Source organism: Diplotaxodon limnothrissa, linkage group LG15 (genome assembly GCF_057381915.1).
Source record: "Diplotaxodon limnothrissa isolate DT_005_m linkage group LG15, D_limnothrissa_male_GT1.1, whole genome shotgun sequence".
Lineage (NCBI taxonomy): Eukaryota > Metazoa > Chordata > Actinopteri > Cichliformes > Cichlidae > Diplotaxodon > Diplotaxodon limnothrissa.
In genome coordinates, this window is record NC_140610.1 from 7,923,824 (window position 1) to 7,942,152 (window position 18,329).

At 40.8% G+C, this 18,329-nt stretch overlaps 1 protein-coding gene across 2 annotated transcripts; it reads left to right on the plus strand.

Moving 5' to 3' along the window:
* Nucleotides 1-1,003: 1,003 nt before the first annotated feature.
* Nucleotides 1,004-17,949, plus strand: vegfab (vascular endothelial growth factor Ab). Of its 2 annotated transcripts, XM_085371783.1 has the most exons (8): nucleotides 1,004-1,632; nucleotides 3,667-3,709; nucleotides 5,236-5,432; nucleotides 5,870-5,946; nucleotides 8,489-8,521; nucleotides 12,607-12,681; nucleotides 14,475-14,618; nucleotides 15,503-17,949. In XM_085371783.1, exons 1-8 carry the CDS (start codon nucleotides 1,579-1,581, stop codon nucleotides 15,522-15,524), a joined length of 645 nt encoding a protein of 214 aa, XP_085227909.1. In that variant the 5' UTR covers nucleotides 1,004-1,578; the 3' UTR covers nucleotides 15,525-17,949. The 2 variants fall into 2 exon arrangements, with proteins under 2 accessions (XP_085227909.1, XP_085227910.1); XM_085371784.1 differs by lacking the exon at nucleotides 12,607-12,681.
* Nucleotides 17,950-18,329: the final 380 nt, after the last annotated feature.

Sequence of the window (18,329 nt, forward strand, 5' to 3'; positions counted from 1 at the left end):
ACGCACGCACAAGGCTTACGTGTCCAGCCACACACGCTCTACTACGTCGACAAGTTGGGTGCCCTCTCATGTCTAGTCACAAGGCTGGAAAATACTTACCCCGGTACCGCATTAGAGCCCCAGTACAAAATTAAAACCTCACAAGATTATTGCGCCGGTGTGCGTTCACCGGTATTTCCCTCGCAGTAAACGATTCGGAAGGTGCCCCAAAAAGGAGTTCATTTGTTACATAGATCTGCGCTGTAACGACCCCGTGATACGACTGTCGTATCCAAAGAGTTTTCTTTCTTCTTATTCACATGTAAAAGAAATACAAATTTGGGGGGGGGGGGGTACAAATAGACAGGTGTTGTGGCAAAAAAAAAACGTGATGTCTGGTATTTGCCTTAAAAATGATTTTTAAAAATCGACTAAAAATAAAATATATTTTTTAAAAACGATTAGCGGTGTTTAAGCTGCTGTAAATGACTTGTTGCATATAAGCTATCAACCATATCTCTAAACTGATATCGAGTCATTCTGAGCCAGAGAGAGCATACCTGGCACACAGTAGGAGCTTCATTCAGGGTTTTTTGTTTTGTTTTTTTGTTTTTTGTTTGTTTGTTTTTCCAAAGTGACTTTTACATATTCTTTTTTTTTTTTTTTTACATGGAAGGCGTTTTACCGACTTTAAAATATATTTTTCAAGGCAGCTGTGGCCAAGAGGGGAAACGAAGTTTCATGAAATGTCACATAACAGTTCTACAACGATATTTTAAGGGATGGATTGGTCATAATGTAGAACAGAGGACAGATACAACAACGCAGATATAATGATATAAAACTGATCATGTGTCTATTTTATATATAACCCCTTTGTAAATCTTGCCTATTTGCCTATATGCAATATTACACATGTATAAGATCACTTTTTTTCTTTTTTGGTGGGGGCATTCTGGGCTCCTATTAGCGCAGAGCTCTATAGGACACACCTACCAGATCATTCACTTCCTTCGTACCGCGATCTCTCCACACTATACGACAGACAGAAGAGGACGCACTAAGACAAGAGCCGAGTGATGATACCGGGTTAAAGATAAATCAGCCAGAGCTAAAGAGACAAAAGTTTCTCGCCACGATTAAACTGACACCGCGGTTTTCTTTTCCACTGAATATCATCCTCGTCCACGGCTTCAAGTTTCAAATGGACAGACACTTGGAGACGCCTGGCTCAACAAGCATGGGATTATTTCTGTAATGTGGATTGCTACTCCCTTGCAAGAAAATAAAGATCTGCTGCGGAACAATGTGAGACGTTGTGCATCTTGGATTCTCGTGTTTCTGGATATCTTGAAAATAATTGGCAACAGTTGAGACAAAAAGAAGAAGTAGTTAACACGCGAAGGATTGTATCCTTGGGACCAGCATGGATTTGCTTTTACAACCTCCTGCCCTTTCAGAGAAGTTTTAGCCGGTCCTCTTGTATATTGTCGTACTTGTGAACTTCATGCTTGAGAACAAAAAGCCACATTTGGCCTGCTGATTTTATTTTTTTCTAAACAAAGATCGTCTGCCCCCTTGGATTGGATTTCAAACACCATGAACTTTATTGACAGTTTGACACTATTATTTTTGACGCTGTCAGCTGTCAAGGTGAGTGTCCCCGGACAGCAAACTGACCCACAGAGAACAAATTTAAAAGAAAAAAAAAAAGATCACATCTATTGAGCCATGTAGGGACTGCTCATTAATGTGTAGCTTGTCCTTGTCTTTCCTCTAGCTAGGTCACCGCTCGTGTTTAAACAAGCTCAAATGTTTTGTGGCTTTTTTTTTTTTTTTTTTGAGGAGATTTAAACAGCCATTACGCAAAAGTGGCGTTGTATAAACATAACCCACACACACTCGGCGGGTGTTGCGAGCCTTTTTTTATCCTGTAAATCTACGCTAAGTGTTTATTTCTTTTATTAAAACGCAGAAAAATCATCTTAAGTTTGGCGTTGGCTGACTGCAGGCCTGCTCTAAAAAACCACCTTGGAGATATTATTACGCTTTAAAGGCGCAGTGGCTCCATTCTGATTTAGGACTTGTGAGCAGGTTCACTACCGGCATTCTGGCTTTTTCTGCTACAAGAAGCGGCTCCAGTTCTCAAACTGGAATTCAACCCTTGATTCCAGTAGTGACCGAACGTTAGTCATCCCCCTCAAACCGAGATTAATCAGCCGATCTAGCGGCGGGATTGTAATGGCGCTTTAGTGCCCACTGTAAATCGTTTTTATATAATCATTAATCAACTGCTGGTATGGCTTTGAGCAAAGGTTTCAAGGTGAAAAAAAATACAACCTCAGTAGGAGGCTGCGCGTTTTCCTGTAACATGATTGGACTTTCTTGTAACACCACTTTCAAAAGAGCCCATTGCTTCCTTTTGGTTTCCGGCGGCAACACAGCTCCTCTCGCGAGCATCTCAGCCCCAGCATAATAAAAGCACTAGCAGGCTGGAGTCCGGTGAAGTGTTCATTGAACTAACTGGATCACTTAATGACAGTTAGGCCTCTCAATCAACACTGGACTGCACGCGGGTGAAGGCTAAAATGCTCGTCTATAAGCCGGCATGTATCATTTAAGAGCCGGTGCTGGCAGCTTGACACCCATACATTAATGTATAGTGCGCTTTTTGGGGGGGCTGGGGTCTCTCAGCCCACAAGGTTGGACCCTCTCACGCCACCAGAAGGGGGTGGGGCCTGCTAACAAACCGACCTTCTTCATTTTTTTCCTCTCCTTTCTTTCTTTTCTTTTCCCCCTCCTCCTCCTCTTTCCTCCTCCTTTCTCCTTTCATTAAGAAACAGAAAAGAGTTTCTTATCGCCAAATGCCGGCTCACTCGGCACAGGCCGTATCTCATGCAACATTGGTGAGATATTGCGTGAGTTGCGCGTGCTCCTATGTGAAAAAAAAATGGGAGAGGGAAGGGTTGTGCGCGCGCGCGTGTGTGAAGACGAGACGGCATTGTGCGTAACGAACGAATGGAAAGTTGCCAAAAAAAAATCCTTTGTGGCCCAACTGGTGTGGTGACAGCTACCCCCCTGTGAGGGGAAAGTAGCAGGCTGAAATTCTTGCCGGCTTTAATGGCAGCGGTTATTAATCCGTGCTGCCTGGAGGCAGTGGAGCAGCACAACAATAAAGGTCTAGTAACTGAAACTAAACAGCCAATCCTGAAGTTTATGAAGTTTGGTCACGTTAATGTGGCTGAACTTAGGTCAGATGGTTTGACACGCTGTGCCTCCGATCAAACATTTGCCCATATACGGCCTCCCTCACCACATATACATATAAGTTATAATTAGACTAGGAGCAGGCTGATTAAGGAATTGTATCTTCGGGTGTTTTATTTTGAAAAACTGCCACCCCTCGGATGAACAGCTGATGTTCTATAGAACCTTATTGTTATTAGTGTTAAAAGCTTATGAATATTTAAACCCTTAAAATGTGATTGCAGTCTATACCGTGTGTAGGTTGGCCTGTGATAAGAGGCATGTTTGTGTGGTTTTCATGTTTCAACAGCGATGTCATAATGTAAATATGTCTTTGGCACAACTGTGGATAAGTAAGGGGCATGGAGAGGGTTATGCTAAGTTCTTGCACAATCTACTGTAACTAACGGCGTGCTTTTTTTTATTTCTTTTTTCTTGCAGAGTGCCCACATACCGAGGGAAACAGAAAGAGGTCCACATAACGGTAGGTGTCCTACAGGGCACCGTGGGAATACAGTCTGTGCTGGACTCCCTGGTTGGCTAAAAGCCAATAAAACAAAGGGCTGGTTTGAATTTCACCTTGACATTAAAGGCAAATTATTGCCTCCTAGTGGACAAAATTGTCATTTGACCCTATGGAGAGTCATCCGGGACCATGACTCTCCTTTTTTTTTTTTTTTTTTTTTTTTTTAAGCTAAAGAAAATGAGCTGTTTCATCTCTAAATCTTACCGTTGGACACGTTCATGTTGAACAGCATTCCTCCTCGTTTGAGGTTAAGCTGGTGAAATGTTATAGAGACCAGAGTCTTTTATAGAAAGGAATGTCACCCTCTTGGCCTTAAGTTTAGTTTTGCACAATCCCAGCATTGCCCAACATAAATTGGACAATCAGAAGCTGAACTTCGTGATGTTGCTCAGGCCCAGCATGTTTGGTTTGGCTTCCCAGAGGGTTCTCAGACTGGGGTTGTTTTAGGTCCAGCAATGCTCTGAGTGATGTTCTGGAGGTATTGCTGGTCTGTGTGCTAACATCTTTCTCAAGAGCAGAACTCCTGCAAAGACTCAGTGACGGGAGGTTGGTGTGTGGGGGGGAAATAGACTGAAGGTGAAAAGCACACAACAGGCTATTAGTTTACAGCTTTAGGCAATATGGATACAAAAAATTGGGTGACATTCAAGACCAGAGAATATTCAGTGCAGGTGATGACGTCAGACAGCAGTGACTCCGAGTCAGGGTGCATCTACCCTAGGGGATACTTCTATAGTTAACATGGATATTTGGAAAGATGCTGAGATAATAACCTAAAAGTTTGACCTGTAGATGGCAATAGCGGTAAAGACTGCCAATGAGACTGAAGGATATCGCTGACTGACATATGAAGGGGTGGTAAATACATTTGAGGGTCACACATATGTGGATAGGGTTTGTTAACATAAAGTAACAGATAAACTGTTAATACTGTGATTTAGAGGTGAGATGGGCAAATGAACAGCTGAAAAAGTAAGCCAATATGGGTAAAAAAGTTGATACTGTTCTCTAAACGATGAATGGTAAGCTAAAAGTAATTGCACAGATTAATTGGTAAGCTGAGAGTAGTCCGGATCTAATTAGCTCAAATAAACAAGAGCTGGTGTTGATGAAGGGGTTCTTGAGTCTATCTGAGAGGCCTTTGGTGAAGCTGGAGGGTTGGTAACGTCACTCCTGAAGTGAAAAGTGAAAGGGGTTGGAAACACAACATAGAAGAGTACTTGTTAATTTCAGTGAGGAATTACATAAGTGTGTAAAAGTAGGTCAGTCCAGTCTGTATTTGATGGTAGACACCGAGCGCTACTCGATGGAATAATACAACATAAAACGTGTGTGTGCATGTTTATGTGTATAGTGTTTGTTGTGAGCCTGCCAATTTTCTTTATTCACATCTCCATTTAGGTGTGTGTGTTCAGGAGTGACTCACTTATACTATGGCTCCTCTGCCATTTTCTAACTGTGTGCACTGTTACTCTGTCTCCCAGTGATCCCTCTGATGGAGGTGTACAACAAGAGTTTGTGTCAACCTCGGGAGCTTTTGGTGGAAATTCTGCAGGAGTATCCAGATGAGGTGGAGCACATCTTCATCCCGTCATGCGTCGTTTTAACACGCTGTGCCGGCTGCTGCAACGACGAGATGCTGCAGTGCACGCCGACATCCACTTATAACGTTACAATGGAGGTCAGCAACGTTATTTGGAGCAGTAATACTTGTGTTTTTATATTGTTTTTTCTTCTTTGGCAGTTATGCCAAAGAAGGATATGTCTGTATCCTAAATATGGACACTTATTCAGTTTATTTTTGCCCAAACGTCAAGCTAAGAAGGTGCACAGGCTTTACAAGTGTCTGTCCGACCAGCCCAGGGCCCTCATGGTACTTAGCATAAAAAAGCCCCTTCAGCCTGTCCAAGTGCACATAGCTCAAAGGCTGCTTAGGTGTGACCTTTGAGCACTGAACCCTATTGTAGCATGCAAAAGCTGTGCATTTGGATCCATTCGGATCTGCCTTTTCTATTATATTACTACCCTGACTTTAACTTGAGGAACAATGAAGGACACTGGATATTTAGAAATACGACACACCAACGTGTATTTCTTATTTTTCTCTTTCTTTTACAGATTAAAAGAATTAATCCCAGGAGGCAAAAAAATGATATTTTCATGAGTTTTACAGAACACAGCGCATGCGAGTGTAGGTAAGAAACCCTGAACACACACACACACACACACACATACTCACATCCACACAAAGCACAGCCAAACATCACTGCAGGCAAATCAACGTGCCTTTGTGGAGCAGAGTGGAAGTTGGCCAAGCACGCCATGTGAAGTTATTGTTTGAAGTTTTCATCTGACACATTCACCAGATGTGTATCACCTAAATCCATATCTTATCTTTGCTTCTTTCACTTCGCTGATTCTAAAAAGACCCGAGCAGGTTTGAACACATCACAGCAGACATTCACAATGCTGCTTACATTCATCTTGGTTCCATCGAGTACAATGCCCTCTAAAGCATTGTTTGCAATTGCGACAAGGAGATCGCTCCTCGGTCCATAGTTTAGATATAGGTCTGTGAGATAAGTGTTATAAAGTGACATTTTGCATTTTACTGGGGCAATATGGTGCTGCAAAAACAGCACTGTATTATTGTTCGAACGATGTGCACTGCAGATTCTGTCCATCTCAGACCCTTCCCTGTGCAAATTACCCCAGCTTCTGCCATGTATGCAAAGGCTCTGCATCAGTGGAAACTAGGTATATATGGCTTCTATTCAGAGGCTTTTATTCAGTGTTATATTTAGATGTGGCCTTGTCTTAGGTTTGATGGTTCACAAGTTGTCTCTGGACCCTCTCACAGACTGCCCAGAGACAAGGTTAACTGTGACTGAAATTACCACGGATCCAGTCAGTTTGCTGTTTTGCTTTGACTGGCAGAAATAGGTGAAACAAGTAACATTATCAACATCAAATGATGTCCCTCTTGTGGCCTAGCATCAACAAACACTATATAATCACTTTTTCTTGTCACCTTTTTTGCTGTTTCTTGTTGGACATGTGTAGTTTTCCATACTCGTGACATTATGATGGCAGATTTGAGCTCTGTGTCATGAATTAGTAAACCTTGACAGAGCGTCAAGGTTTACTAATCCTCCCACGTTTCAGGAAACCCTGACAATAAAGCAAACATTGCAAGTATGAGTATTGGCCAAAGGCCGAGTTGAATAGCTCTTCTTTTTTTTTTAAACTGTATCTCACGTTGAAGCCACTTGTCCATCAAACTTCCGAATTTGGGCAAAATATCCACAGGGAATTAGTTCTGCATGTCTGCAGCAGTGACGTCCTAGTTCACCATTTACTTGAAGCTATAAACCTTTAAGACACCTTTATAAAAATTTAGATGGTGCTATGAATCCATTTAGTTCTATTTTAAAATTATGACTTAACTATTACAGGAACTGCTTTATAGCAGCAATTTCCTAATGTTGTAAACCTCAACATCTGGCAATAAACCCATTCTGATTCTGATTCTGATTCTGATTCTGATAGCTATTAAGTCGCTGGGAAACTGATATATATATATATATATATATATATATATATATATATATATATATATATATATATATATACATTGTACATTAAAGGGTTGGTTGATAGCTTTTGGTTTTGTTAAGTTTACAACCCTTCTGGGAATCATCTGCACCTAGATCTCTTTTTACATCAGTGGGTCATTGTTTATGACTGCACATCAAAAGCTACATTGTCACTGAACAATCGCTGATGGTGCTGACGCTACATTTTAGCAAATGCTCACCACTTGGACTGACTGCATTTGATGTGATTGACCAGTAGAATTCAGACATATGTAAATGAGAAAGCTTTGCCAGCATATTTATAACCTACAGGTACAGACATACCTACTCTAAAAACCTGATCAGCATGCCCCTGGTTTGGAGAGGCAGACCCCTCTGGAAAAAAGCTGCTCAGTCCTATACTTTGTGTTTTTGTGACTGGTGCTTAAAACACTTTAGCTATATGGCAGTATGAACTCTAGCTATAACCCAGTGTAAGTATTTAAAGGGTCTATCCTCCAGTATAGGGTTGGCTTTAGTACAGTTTTGTTCTTGTAACTACTCAACTTTTAAATTAAAACTAGACGTTTAGCTTGTAATTGGGTAGTTTTACTGTGTTGCTACTTGAAGTAAAGAATTTGTATCCTAATGTACAGTATATGTAAACACATATACTGTCATGCGTTCTCCATCCTGTGCAGACTTGCTGTACTACTATGTAAAGCAGAAACTTGGCAAGTGGTCTATTACCTTGCAGGAAACATTGTTTCCTAAGACTTTGGAATAACTATTGCCTCCAGATATGCCAGCAACTCCACACTGTTATTGGCTGGGAAGTGAAGCAAACCTGTCAAAATGTGTTTGTAGTTGTGTGTATGTGTTTTGTGTGGATCCATCAATGAATATAATCCAAGAACTGCAAAATTTCCCAATAAATTGAATTCACTTGCCAGTTGCAGATGCCAGATACTTGAAAAGAAACTAGATTTATCATAGGTTCTGGTAAAGGACGGTGACGCAATGTGATGTGAAAAGATTCATGTGATTCCACCCATGATGATAATAAGCCCCCAGTCCCTGATGATCTTGATAAGTATCTGTTTACCGGGATACAGTTGCATGCTGTGATCTAATGTCATGTTGTTTTGTTTCTGCCTTTCAGGTTAAAGAATGAAGTGACAGAAAAGAAAGAAAAGTGAGTACAGCGCTCTTTCTGCATGGAGATTGTGATTTGGGTGGAAAACAATAGGGACTTGAGATTTGATCTTTTTCCGGTTTTGCCTTGCCAACAAACAATCATTTGTCTGCAACTCTCAGCCTTCCCAAATTATACTATAGTCCCTTTTGAACATAAATGATGTGCCTGTTATTTTCCCACTCCCACTTCCTCCTTTTTTCTTTCTTTAATATAAAAAAAGAAAGACAAAAACACAGATAGAAAAGCCAAAAGCAATAACATGTCATCAAAACCTCAGTGAACAAGCAACATGAGATCGTCCTATAGTGAGCACAAATTAACATGCTGCTGTCAGATAATAAACATTGGGAATACCAGCTAATCCCGCTCAGGTCAATGAGTGACACTTGATGAGTTCATTGCACTTGCAAACCTGTCCTTTACACCTTTCCCACCTTTTCTATCTCATCTGCATTCGTCTCCCTCGTCTCTGCTGTGTAGATGCCACTTGACTTCTGCAACTTTGGTTTCTGACTCCTCTGATATAGATAACAGTGTTTTTGAAGATCTGTTAAACTTTTGTGTTTATAGTCCTATCTTAAGAGGGCCTCCCTTTGAATACTACAGAAGTCAGTGTGCTAAGGGTCATTAAACTCTTTAATCCTCTTTCTGTGAGTAGCCGTTGATATTTTTCCATTGTGGGGTTGTTGTTTTGGTTTTATGTCAGGTCGTCTGTCATATAGATAAGGGGTAGCTGCGTGATCTTCTTGAACTTTGCTTTAACTGTTTTTGCGAGTGTGGCTTTGGTGGGGTGTTACTTTAGGGTAACAGTTCATGTTCTTGTTTCTGATATTTTGATTCATGTTGGCTAACCTCTCTAAGGCAAGAGTCTCAAAGTCTGTTAGGATGACTCATTATGTTGAGGTTGTGAAATTAGTTAATTATCAACGTCTCTGCAGAAATTGTGTGGATTTTACATTTGAAACACGTCTGCTTCATTCTGTTACACAGACCTAGATGCTGTATTTATCAATCAGTCCTAAATGGGGCTTAGTTAGCCCCATTTATGACTTCTGCAGTCTGTGATCCAGATACATCCCTGAATCAAAATGTTATTTTTAGCCATGCTCACAGTGATAGCAATGACAGATTCTTTTCAGTTTGCCAGTCCATCCGCAGTTTTCCCTGAACTAAAAATTCTCTACAATTATTAGCGCATTTTGTACAAGAAAACAGTGATCGTTTCAATATTAATCATGACTTTGGTTATCCCCCAAGTTGTTCTCTATTACATTCATGTTTAGGTGGGGAAAAAACAACTAGTGGGTGGACAGTCTTGAATGTTGCACACATCCATTGAGTGGTGATGGTCTGCAGAAAATAATTTGATCCCTTCCAATCATTCATAAAGCGCCATCAATATCACCCGCTTTGGATTATGAATACGTATTTGCAAAACTAACAACATACCACCACCAGCCGCGGCTGGGCATAGTGCTAATTGGCAAATGTTATCATGCTAATACACTAAACCAAGGCTAAATAGCCTTTTACCTAGCTACACATCAACATGTTAGCATTGTCATTGTGAGCAAGTTACCATGCTGATGTTGCATTTAGCTCAAAGCACTGCTGTGCTAAAGTTAAACCTAAATGTGCTGCTAGCATGGCTGCAGCCTTCCTTCCCAGTCATTTTCATAAAATGAAATTTGGTTTGCCCATCAATAAGGTAGCTAGGTGTCAAGTGCAGAGTGGACACATGTGGAAAGAGACGTGTAAAATAAGGAAAGATTCAGTCAAATGAGAATCCAATTCTAATAATAGTCTAAAAATCTAAAATTCTTTGACAGACTGCACTACCAACAGCAGCAAAACCTTCAAGAAAAACATCTGTCATACTAAAAAGAGGGCAACTTTATTTTTAAGGTCACCCACTGAACATAAGTTTAAAAAAAGCACCTATGTGACTGAATAATGGAGTAACATCAGGTTATGTGCTTTGATATGACCTGAGGTCACAGGACTATACAGCTCTGTGAAAAATGAAGTTTTCACGGGACTTTATACGGTCCTGTGAAAAACTAAGTACACCCTTTTTGCTTCCACAATGATTAAAAGAGTAAATAGCAGCCAAGCGCTGATAATGAAATGTACTTGGTTAACTGATAATAATTTAATCGAGTACATTTGCTGATTATCAATTAATTGATAATCGATTAATTAATATCTCTTTAAAAGTAAAGTTTTGGCAGTTTTCTGGTCTGGAACATTCAGCTGTGTGTTAACACAATGCCACAATCTTCCCAGGAGTGGACGTCCGAGTCAGCTCAACCCAAGGTCTGACCCTGCAATGCTCAGAGAAACTACAGACTCTACAGGCCTCAGTTAGCATGTTAAATGTATGGCTTGTTTGGAAGGCTGCCAGGAAAAAGCATCTTCACTCTAAAAAGACAATGGCAGCACGGCTTAGGTCTGCAAAGTTGCATCTGAACAAACCACAAGACTTCTGGAACGATGTCCTTTGGACAGATGAGACCAAAGTGGAGACGTTTGGCCATAATGCACAGCACCACATTTGGGGAAAACAAGCACAACATATCGGCAAAAGCATCTTATATCGACTATCAGCCACAGTGGTAGAGGGATGATAATTTGGGTTTGTTTTCTAGCCAAAGGACCTGGGCACCTTGCAGTCATTGAGTCGGCCATGAACACCTCTATATACCAAAGTATTCTAGAGACCGTGTGAGGCCATCTGTCCGACAACCAAAGCTTGGTCCTAACTGGGTCATACAACAAGTCAAATCTCCAACAGAATGGCTTTAAAAGGAAAGGTGCTGCAATGGCCTAGTCAGACCTCAACCTGATCGAAATCCTGTGGAGGGGCATTGGAGCTGTGCATAAATGAATTCCCGCAAACATGGATGAACTGGAGAATCGCTGTGAAGAAAAGTGGACCAAAATTTCTCCAGAACGATGTGTGAGACTGAAAGTCTTACAGAAAATAACCGCTTTAAGATATTGCTGCTAAAAATTGTTCGACAAGCTCTTGTATCATGGGGTGCACTTAGTTTTTACCAGGACTACATAGAGTCCTGTTAAAACTTTCTTTTTCACATCACTGTGAGTCTGACACTGCAGTTGTATCACGTCTTCTGTGCATGATACAATTGCAACGCTTCTATTTATTTCTTATTCCTCCTAATATTTATAATATTTTATATTTTTTCTTACTTAGAAAGTAGAATTAATGTACTGTATATATGCTAGCCATAAATACCAATAGATACTTGTAATCATGTTTTTGCTGTTACGTCTAACTAACAAAAAGTTTCCAGCATAATTAAATATACCTTGTGCAGCGGAATTATATCTGACTCAGCTCGTTATAAATAATGCATATGAAATCCAGCCTATACACCAGGTGCATGCTTTGTAAGCACACACTGGCCTGTTCTCATTGTGCTGCAGTTTGTAACAAGTCGAGTCAGTGATAAAGAGTTGGCCCGAATAGACTAAAAGATGCGGTTTTGGTAAAGTCCAATTTTTTTTGTATTCAGATCATCTGGGAAACTTCCACCCACCATAACCTACAAAGAACAATATGCTTTCACTCTCTGCAGAGTCATTGTACTTATTATTTAAACATATATACATATCTTTTGAGCCCAGTTTTGGGCAGTGAAGGAACTTAGTCTCGGAATATGCGATATTAATCATATTCACACAGTGAGCTGCTTTACTCTGGCTGTTTTTTGAGAAAGAGGATATAAGTTGTTGTCTTGCTTTCTAAAAGCGTTATTTGTAGGTCATTTAACTCATGATGGAGTTACTTTCTCACTACGCTCATTCATTTCACATCATATCTCATCGTATTAATTGGGTCCAGAGAGCCTTGTGTGAAGTTAGAATCCCATATAAGCCAATCAGTAACAAAAATTAAAACTCTTAGCTAATAAAATGATATACATATTTTTTTAAAAACCAAAAACATTGCGATCAATTCATGTTGGCTTAAGCAATTATCATTCAGAGATTTAAGCACGTCACTCTCATCAGTCTCTCAGGCATCTCTCTGCCTTGTTCTCCTGTCTCTCTTGCAGAAAATCCCGGACAGGCAAGAATAAAGGCCAAAAGAGAAAACGAAAGAAAAACCCTGAAAATACAATTCATGATGCGTATGTCAGCTCTGCCTTCTCCACCTACCTGCACCTGAGTGTTGCGCTTCTTATAATTAAGCTAATCTGGGAGGAGTTATTTTGCCCCTTTTAATTTGTACCATTTAATTTGCTTATCGGCCCTATCGATTAGCATGTTGCTTCCGTGTGGTGTCCAAACTTTGTCTTGTCATCCATGTCCTAAATATTCAGAATCTTAGACTGTATATAAAAGACATACACAGTTTTTAGGTTTCAGGAACTTCCACTGTGGAAGTTTTTCAAACCTGTATTCTTTCTTCTGGCCAGCAGGGGAATTTTTAGCTATCCAGCTTCTTAGTCAGATCCGTTCCTCGCTCGTTTGAACAAACCGCGATGGCAAAAAAGAAGTCTTTGCTAACGAATGGGTAATTCATATTGGCTGTGTCCACCTTTTATCTACAGTCTATGTTCAGGATATTAGACTATGCCCTGTTTGCCGATGTGTTTTGCGAAGGTAGCTTCAGTTAAATTTTGAGTGATAACTAGGGGGTACTTCAGACCACATACCAACTTGCAAGGAATAAACATTAACCTCAAAATCTCCAACTAATCTCCTAGTAATATAACCGAGGCAATGGTTGACTGATGTTCGAGACGAGATACAGCATTGTATCATAAAACCGACAAAAACCTAGGGTTCAAATTGGCTGTGGCTTCTTGTCAGATAGCTCTTTTTATTATTGATAATGTCCACGTTTAAAGGAGTTCAAATAAACAGATCTTAGATCAGCTGCTAGCTGTAACATGAACCTCCTGTCTACTGACACTGATCTCAGATCCACCAGCATGGCTTTGCCAACCGGCTCATACTGTTCTGGTATCTGTGCTGGGATCACCAGGGTTGTAATCATAGTCCCGTCTTCAGTGTTGAGTCTGTGCTGCTTTGCTGTGTCTCGTACCCGTCTCCTTTCCCCACTTTGTTCTTTTCATCTTTACAAACAGTTTTTTGTTTGGTTTTTTTGCTGTCCTGTGCTTAATGCTGGTACTTTTCATGTTATGTGAAGATATGAGTGATGCTATCTATTGCTTTTTTTTCAGCAAATTGTTTAGCAAGGACTGTTTTTTTTATTTCTTTGTTTGCCTGCTTTTGTGTCTGAAACCATAAAAAACTAATATTTTATTCAAAAGTAATATAACGAGATCATGTTTCTTCAGTGTTCATACTGTGAAGAGATTCCTGTCTGTATTTTCACTTGTAATTTGTATATTAAGATGTCAATGAAGTATCTGGGGCTTCACACCTGCTGAGAATTGTAATTCAGATGACTTTCAGCCTTTGTTTTGATTTCATGTCTCTCTGTGGGAAACCTAGTCCTCGGCTTTCCTTCAATAAAATGAAATCTTTCCTAACAGTGCATCAAACAGACCCTCGAGTCTTCTTTATCACGAGTTTAGAGTGAGAGTGAGAAGTGCGCTGTCACTGACCCGCACTTTAAAGCCATATATTGCTTTGTGATGCATGAACTGGTCTCGAGCTTCGCTAACTGCATGTCTAACACATATCGTTCATTCAGGAGAGGTCGAATCAGCTAGGCAAGGATGGGGGTAGGGAGCAGGTTTATTTCTACTGCTTGACTTTCTGCCTGCTCTGAGGGATCCTGTGAGCAATACTATACAACTGTCACATGCACAAATTGGCAGTGGCTCGGAGGAGCAAACTGGAGCATATGAAAGGGTTGACCCAAGGGTGACCTTTCTTATGGGTGATAACGGTGCACTGTGATAATCTGCCTTTCCTTCTTCCTCCCCATCTCCTTGTGTTGTCTGTCCAGTGTTTGTGAGCCGTGTTGTGATCAGTGCTCAGAGAGGAGAAAGCGTTTGTTTGTACAGGACCCTGCAACCTGCCGGTGCTCCTGCAAACACACAGACGAATACTGTAAAGAACGCCAGCTAGAGCTCAACGAGAGGACCTGCAAGTAAGTAACATCGGCAAAGTGGTTCACCCATTTGTTGGACTAAACGGAAAACCTGTGTGGAATTTATAGTAATGCAACCAACTTAAGATCCAAATATAGTTCGGTCAGATGACATCGGTAGCAAACAGGCTCTAGTCACAACATCCCTGTTAGACTCCACTATGGAGGCTTTTGCAGGTTCTCTTCATATTCAGTCGCGTGACTACTATAGCTTCTAGTACAACTATAAACTACTGTAATCTAATGTACTAGCACTGGAACATGGTTTGCATACAAAATTGTATGCTGTTTCTTGTAGTCTTACAGTCTTTTAAATGCAAAAACAGTACATAAAATCAGACTGCATTTATAGCAACTGAGATGCCAGTAACCGGTTTGCGTACTACCAATTTGAAGGTTCAAGTGAGGAATTTTGGGTCATTTGAGGAACTGCAGTTTCTGGATAAATATATGTTGAACTGGCAAAGTCTGCAGTCTGCAGAAATTTGTTTCAATGCCCTTTTCATTGTTTTAAACTATGATTATTTCAAAAAGCTGCATCCCTGCTTGCCCAGGACCAAGCGGCAAATTGACTTAATTATTAATTCACTAGCTGGGACCACACCCTTATGTAGATGTGACAGCATATGGGGTTTGGGGTAGGCCTACTGGGCCAGACAGATCCCCAGATAGTACTGAGAGGTGAATGAATCGGAACAGCTTATAGTACAGTAGGGCATAGATGGAGAACTGGAAGGGGAGTTTATGAGATAAGTTATCTCCAAATAAATGCCACCTTGCCTGCATTTGTGTGAGCAAGACAAAAGAATTAAAAATAGGCTGATTTTGCTGTTCCCTATAAACATTTATTGCGCTTATGATCATTTCTCTTTCTTCTTGTTTAGATGTGACAAGCCAAGAAGATGAGAGAAGTGGGGGCACCAGATGTACAAGATGAAGGAATATATTAGAGATACTTCACAGCACGCACTTTTTGACCTTTGAACTGTAAGCTCTTCTTTTCTGTGGAAAGCATTCCCCATGGACCGAAACAGAACAAAAAGAAGGACTGAACTGAAATTTCCTCCCACTGTATATCTGTGTGTACATAGACCACATTTAAAGAGAGAAAAAAAAGAATATACAGAATTGTTGCTGCTACTGTAATAACTAAGCCCATGATTCGTCTAAAAGCAAAATAGGAGCTATGTGGTTTTGCATTTCTAGCAGGCTTGCAGTGCAGGTGTAGTCTTATCGTCAGATCATTGTGTACAATTACTCCACTGGATACGAGTCTACTGTGGTTGTGTTTCAATCATAACATGCGAAACCTCTCAATCTAATATATATTTAACTGCTAAAACAGCAGGCAGGACTGAAGAGGACGTGGGTGTCTTTTTTTTTTTTTTAAGCGATGGATGGACCTTTCTCAGACGACGTTTTGCCTTTTTTCTCCTCGTGATATCACTTCCTTCCCTCTGAAGACTTTGCAGCACTGACCTGTGCTTACATGGGTCACGTCTGTGATCAGAGGAGACTCTGAAGTGCCATATACTTTTAAAGGGATACTGGTCATCGATATAGAGTTTGTATGTATTGCTATGTCCTACAAGAAAACCACTGTATGATTGATTCCATTTGAAAACTGTGCCTCACGAAAGAGTACTGCTTTTTAAATTATTTTTGTTTGCATTGTTTCAGGAGTCTGTCAACTGTCGACGTAGTTTTCTTCAATGTTGAACTCAATACAGAATCCAGTGATTATACAGCTTCTCTAAACCTGTACATAGTTAATATCTCTCTCTAATAGTTCATTCTAGATAATTTATGTTATAGAGTATTTTTCAGTATTCAGTCTACCCATATTTAATTTGGTCTATTTATGTATGCAGTGTTATGTACCTGTGGCTGTCCTATCTCCCCATGTGTAAGGTCACTGATGGCTACTCTCGTTTCTACGAAGCAAAATAAGCAACAACAAAAAAATCATAAATGATTTTAACATTCCCAAATAGATCATTTGTACTGATAACACCTCCTCCTTTTCAACCCGTCTCATCTAAGGGCGTGGGTACTCTGTAGAATTTCAACTTGTGTGTGTGTGTGTGTGTGTGTGTAAGAGTTAATGTCTATATGAGTGATTGAATGGGATACATCTGTGTGAAGTAAGTATTTAAGTATTTAAGTAAGTAGCGGACGTTTGTTTTGTACACGGCCCAAGATGCAAATATAAAAAACTACTGCTCGCAGCTCAGTATACAATACTACAACACTACCACCGTTTTCAAATCTGGATAACAATCTGCATCTTTCTGCCATCGGTCTTAGAGCCCTAATTATTAGATCCCTTTGTCTCTTCTTCACTATTAACATGTTTTCTTTGTCTGTGTAAACAGTAAAGCATATTTATTTTCAAATCATATTGTTTTATAAAAAATAAGAAAAGGGTTGCTGTGTTGTGAATGCTGTGTTTTTCGGAAATTTAATTGGGCAGCGGTGTTCTTCTGTTTTTGTGCGGCAAAGTGACATTCGCACATCTAATAATAATGAAAGAAAGCCGAAGAGACGAATAAGAAACTCCTGCACATAAATATATATATATTTTTATGAGAGACCGATATTCAGTTCAATGAATAAAATGCCACCTTAAAGCACCATGCAATATCTTCATTTGTTAAATCTGAGTATAGACGGCTGCAGTGGGGAAGTAATTATTCAATTCACTGCTGAATTTGTAAGTTGTGCTCACTTCCAAAGAAATGAACAGTCTCTAATATTTAATGGTAGAGAGAGTTTCTTGTAGTTGGTCACCAGGTTTGTACACGTCTAAGGAGGGATGTTGGCCCACTCCTCTTTACAGAAACTCTCTAAGCTTCAGCTCCCACCACATTTTTTTCTGGCTGGGCCATTCCACAACTTTAATGTGCTTCTTCTTGGCCACTTTTTTGTTTTGTTTTTTTATTGTTTTGCTGGAAGACCCTTCCAGACCCATCTTCAGTGTTCTAGCTAAAGGAACAAGGTTCTCATCCAATAATTTATGGTCCATTGGCCCACTCCGGGTCAGGGACGAGACCCTGCCCCAAGTGGAGGAGTTTAAGTATTTCGAGGTCTTGTTCACGAGTGATGGGAGAAGGGAGCGGGAGATCGACAGACGGATTGGTGCCAGTACAGCGTCCGCACCACTGCAGCCGCTGTACCGGTCTGTTGTGGTGAAGAGAGAGCTGAGTGAAGTGAAGCTCTCAATTTACCGGTCAATCTACGCCACTACCCTCACCTATGGTCACGAGCTGTGGGTAGTGACCGAAAGCACGAGATCGCCATTACAAGCAGCAGAAATGGGTTTCTTCCTAAGGGTGACTGGCCTCTCCCTTAGAGATAGGGTGAGAAGTTCAGCCATTCAGGAGGGGCTCAGTGTAGAACCGCTGCTCCTCCACATCGAAAGGAGCCAGTTGAGGTGGTTCGGGCATCTGACGAGGATGCATCCTGGGCGAGGTTTTCTGGGCATGTCCCACCGGGAGGAAGCCCAGGGCACACTGGACACGCTGGAGAGATTATGTCTCTCGAATGGCCTGGGAACGCCTTGGTGTTCCCCCGGATAAGCTGGAGGAGGTGGCTGGGGAGAGGGAGGTCTGGGCTTCTCTGCTTGGGCTGCTGCCCGTGCGACCTGGCCCTGGATAAGCGGAAGAAAATGGATAGATGGATGGCCCCTCAATGCAGTAAAATTGTCCTGTA

What these genes read in the sequence shown, in the direction of transcription:
- vegfab (XM_085371783.1), top strand. Translation starts at nt 1,579, where the DNA reads ATGAACTTTATTGACAGTTTGACACTATTATTTTTGACGCTGTCAGCT. An exon ending in AGAAAGAGGTCCACATAACG is followed by an intron (nt 3,710 to 5,235) that starts GTAGGTGTCCTA and finishes TCTGTCTCCCAG; the next exon opens with TGATCCCTCTGATGGAGGTG. An exon ending in GAAAATACAATTCATGATGC is followed by an intron (nt 12,682 to 14,474) that starts GTATGTCAGCTC and finishes TTGTCTGTCCAG; the next exon opens with TGTTTGTGAGCCGTGTTGTG.